General features: G+C 39.9%; 1 protein-coding gene across 1 annotated transcript; it reads right to left on the bottom strand.

The window, feature by feature from the left end:
• Positions 1 to 1,763: 1,763 nt before the first annotated feature.
• LOC138337208 (uncharacterized) lies at positions 1,764 to 2,432 on the bottom strand. Its single transcript, XM_069286853.1, has 2 exons — positions 2,253 to 2,432; positions 1,764 to 2,036 (listed from the first exon to the last, which is right to left on the bottom strand). Exons 1-2 carry the CDS (start codon positions 2,430 to 2,432, stop codon positions 1,764 to 1,766), a joined length of 453 nt encoding a protein of 150 aa, XP_069142954.1.
• Between the last annotated feature and the right edge of the window lie 2,571 nt (positions 2,433 to 5,003).

Here is a 5,003-nt window from a genome sequence, read left to right as displayed (position 1 = left end):
CTAATCCCACCAAGACAAGTCAGCCTAAAACCCAAAATCTAACAAAGTGCGGAAGTAAATGACAATCCAACAACAATTCCTATTATGAAACCAAGTCATATTAATCCAATCCCCAAAATCAGGTTGTCACGTGCACAAGTCTCTAATGTAAATATTAGAATTGAAATAATATAGAAGTCTAAAATGAAGTTGTCTTTCAAGTAAAAACAAAGTCATAAACTGGAGTAGGAAAGTTCGCTGAGATGACAAGCAGCTACCTCACAATCCTCCACAAGATGCCTCGAAAACGAAGAGAATGGAAGGTATCACAAAAATCCGTGATCGTAACCTACAAAAATTTGTAGAAGCAAGCGGTGAGTACCAAACCACACGGTAATCAACAAGCAAACCTCTAAACACAAGTTAAGTGATCAAAATACGGGTACTCCTTACGCCCTATCTAAACCTCCACGCTACAGCCTAACAGTTTACCAAACACACCACTCAATAACCACACTCTATCAGTTTAAACATTCTCAATAACAACTCAATATTCAACAGTCACAAGCTTCAGAGAGAAACAATCACAAGATCAGCAAAACACATGTTCAAGTTCATCAATAATAAAATGTGCAATGCCATGAGATGCAATGTCAAATATCGTGATGCATGTCTTCCTTAACGATACACACCTGCTGTCTCTCAGTCAAGGACTCATGGGGGACATCTTTGTCCATGCATCTGTCGCGGTGCACGACACGACCCTCTATAATAGTATCCATCGCGGCACGCGATACCACCCTCGAAATGGTACATCCTCTTACCACAACCATGCCTCAAAAAAAATGCAAATGACATGCTCAAATGAAAATGAGGAGATAACCGTTTTGATAACAAGCGCAATTTACTACAAGGAATATAATACCAACAAATAAGCAACAAGTCTCCAAATCATTCTCAACATCACACAAGGAAATATACGAATTTCATACGCTTAACAAGAGTTTTGAAATTCACTTGCCTTAGCCAATCGAATAATTACTCTTGGACTTGAGCCTTCCCTTTCCGTTGAGCTTCTGAACCAATGGAATCTATTCAAAAATATATATTCACAATAAGGTTTTCGAACTAAAAACACTCACACTTTTATGTGTTTAACCTTTACCTAAAAATACACCCCAAATTTATAATCAAATTTGTAATTCTTGATGCCAACTAACATTTTAACTACCATATTTTTCAATGTTTTAAGTCTAAGGTTAAGTCCCTTTTTTTTAATACCAACTCTATTAATTATGTATGATATAATATACCAATAATGAATTTCCTATCTTAGTTAGAAAAAACTTGAATACTTACCTATCTAGTCAATGGCATAATTAATAATTGTCACTTTCCTGGTAAATTCTCAACCTTGCAGAATGCAAATATTTACATATATTTTTTCTTCCAATTACTTTCAACCACCCAATATAATAATACATTATTTCAATAGAATCATTAATGCTCCATGATAAGTTTACTTGTAATTTGTGTACAATGTAACAAATGTACTCCACTTTCCATTTTATATTGCAGTTATATTTATGCCTATCAAAAATTTATTTAATACTAATAACAATAAGTTACTTCCATTCAACAATCAAATAACTTAACTCACTTTAACCCACTAAGTATTAACTAAAGTTAGTTATTTAATAATTAATCATCAATTAATTAACTCTAGTTAAATTAATATTTCAAATTTCCAAAAATGACCTTACGGGTCATTACATTATCCACCACTAAGAATCATGTTCGTCCTCGAACATAAAGTAAAAGAAAGTACCTAAAGCTTTAAAAAGTTGAGGATATCTGGCCTGCATATCAGTCTCAGTCTCCCAAGTTGCCTCTCCCACTGATCGGTGCTTCCATTGCACCTTCACTAAAGCAATCTTTTTGGTCCTAAGCTTTCGAACCTGTCTATCCAAAATAGCTATAGGCTCCTCCTCAAATGTAAAGTCTGGACTTAACTCCTCAGAGTCAAGTGAAAGCACATGAGATTCATCTGGAATATACTTCCGAAGCATAGAGACATGGAAAACAGGATGAATAGCTGACAAACTAGGTGGCAAGGCCAACTTATAGGCCACCTCTCTCACTCGGCTCAAAATCTCAAAATGTCCAATGAACCTAGGGCTAAGCTTGCCCTTCTTTCCAAACCTCATCACACCCTTCATGGGTGATACTTGGAGCCAAACATGATCACCCTCCATAAACACTAAGTCTCTAACCCTCCGATCTGCATAACTCTTTTGTCGACTCTGAGCTGTCAACAGTCTATACTGAATCATACGAACTTGCTCCATAACATCTCTAAGCAAATCTGTATCCAAAGAGTCCATATCCACCAAATCGAACCAACCAATCGGAGATCTACACCTTCTGCCATACAACGCCTCATATGGGGCCATGTTGATACTAGAGTGATAACTGTTATTTTAGGCAAACTCTACTAAGGGTAAATGTCGATCCCATCTAGCACCAAAATCTATCACACACGCTCGAAGCATATCTTCTAATACCTGAATGGTTCGCTCAGATTGGCCATCTGTCTGAGGGTGAAAGGCTGTACTCATATCTAACTGAGTACCCAGACCATGTTGTAACGCCTTCCAGAAGTGAGAAGTAAATAGTGAACCTCGATCTGATATGATAGAAACAGGAACTCCATGTAGTCGCACAATCTGACTTATATATAGCTCGGCTAACTTCTCTGCCGTATACTTCAACGAACCGGAATAAAGTGGGCAGACTTGGTCAACCTATCAACAACAACCCAAATAGAGTCATAACCACCCACTGTGGTAGGCAAACCCACAACAAAGTCCATAGTAATCCTGCAACTTCCAAGTAGGAATAGGCATCCTCTGAGATACACCCCTGGGCCGCTGGTGCTCACACTTGACCTGCTGGCAAGTCAAACACCTCGAAACAAAGTCTAAAATATCTCTCTTTATCCCACACCACCAGTAATGCTGACTCAGATCATGATACATCTTTGCCGCTCCCGGATGCATGGAATACCGAGAACAATGGGCCTCCTCAAGAATCAATCTAATCAAATCACCTGTCCTGGGCACGCAAATTTTGCCTCTGATCTGCAAGACACCATCATAATCAAGGACAACCTCCTTAGCTTCCCCTCTCAATACTTTGTCTCGAATGAGACCTATTTTTCTTCATCAAACTGGTGTGCACGGATTTTCTCAACTAAAGAAGACCGAGCCTCAATAAAAGCAATCATCCCATCAATCTCTTCTGAAATCTGCAAGCGGACAATACTATTAGCTAATATCTGCACATCTCTAGCCAATGGTCTCTCCTCAATACTAAGTGCTGCAAGACTCCCCATGCTAGGAGTCTTCCTACTCGGCCACAACATTGGTCTTTCCTGGATGATACAGAATGGTCACATCATAGTCCTTCAGCAACTCAAGCCATCTCGGTTGCCTCAAGTTCAAATCCCTCTGGCTAAAGATATACTGAAGACTCCGATGATCAGTGAAGATTTCACAATGCACTCCATACAAATAATGACGCCTTAACTTAAGTACAAATACCATAGCCGCCAACTCCAGATCATGAGTAGGGTAGTTCTTGTCATGGGACTTCAATTGCCTCGAAGCATAAGCAATCACTTTCCCCTTCTGCATCAACACACCACCCAAACAAACTCCTGAAGCATCACAATACACAGTAAAGTCTACACCTTCCTAAGGTAGAGTCAACACAGGAGCAGAAGTCAACAAAGTCTTGAGCTTTTAAAAGCTCTCCTCACACTCATCAGACCACTGAAAACTCACATCCTGTCTAGTCAATCTAGTCAATGGAGCTGCAATAGTAGAGAAACTCTGAACAAATCGTCGATAATAGCCTGCCAATCCCACAAAACTCCTAATCTCAGTAGGTGAAGCAGGTCGCGTCCAGCCCCTAACTGCCTCATTCTTGGCCGGATCTACTCTAATACCCTCCTTGGACACCACGTGTCCCAAGAATGTCACAGAAGTAATCCAGAACTCACACTTTGAGAACTTGGCATACAACTTCTCTTCTCTCAACCTCTGAAGTACAATCCTCAGGTGTCGGACATGGTCCTCCTCAGTCTTAGAGTAAACCAAGATGTTATCAATGAAAACAATCACAAAAGAATCAAGGTATGGTTGAAACACCCCATTCATCAACTCCATGAATGCTGCAGGGGCATTAGTCAATCCGAAGGACATCACTAGAAATTCATAATGCCCATACCGAGTGCGAAAAGCTGTCTTAGGGATATATGATGCCCTAATCTTCAACTGATGATACCCAGACCTCAAATCAATCTTAGAGAACAATGATGCTCCCTGTAACTGATCAAATAAGTCATCAATACGTGGAAGAGGATACTTATTATTCACTGTTACCTTGTTCAACGGTCTGTAATCAATACACATTCTCATAGTCCCATCCTTCTTCTTCACAAACAATACAGGGGCACCCCAAGGTGACACACTAGGGCGAATAAAACCCTTACTCAATAAATCCTGCAACTAATCCTTCAATTCTTTCAACTCTGCTGGAGCCATACGGTATGGAGGGATAGAAATAGGCTTAATGCCTGACTCCAAATTAATAGCAAAATCGATATCCCTATTGGGAGGAACACCTGGAAGATCAGAAGAAAATACATCGAGAAACTCCTGAACCACGGGAACAGAGTCCATGGGAGGTGATTCAACATTAGTATCCTGAATAAATGCTAAGTAAGACAAACACCCCCTCTCCACCATTCTCTGAGCACGAATGAAAGAGATAACCTTGCTAGGATAAGAACCACTAACACTCTTCCACTCAACCCTTGGAACACCAGGCATTGCTAAAGTCACAGTCTTAGCATTACAATCAAGGACAGCGTGATAAGGAGAAAGCCAATCCATACCCAAGATAACATCAAAGTCTACCATCCCCATAATAATTAAGTCTACCCAAGTGTCATACCCAGC

This window comes from Solanum lycopersicum, chromosome 7 (genome assembly GCF_036512215.1).
Source record: "Solanum lycopersicum chromosome 7, SLM_r2.1".
Classification (NCBI taxonomy): Eukaryota; Viridiplantae; Streptophyta; class Magnoliopsida; order Solanales; family Solanaceae; genus Solanum; species Solanum lycopersicum.
The sequence above is the reverse complement of the archived record's forward strand: the minus strand, read 5'-3'. Positions and strand labels throughout refer to the sequence as shown.

What these genes read in the sequence shown, in the direction of transcription:
- LOC138337208 (XM_069286853.1), bottom strand. Translation starts at nt 2,432, where the DNA reads ATGGCCCCATATGAGGCGTTGTATGGCAGAAGGTGTAGATCTCCGATT. An exon ending in AGAGTTATGCAGATCGGAGG is followed by an intron (nt 2,037 to 2,252) that starts GTTAGAGACTTA and finishes ATGCTTCGGAAG; the next exon opens with TATATTCCAGATGAATCTCA.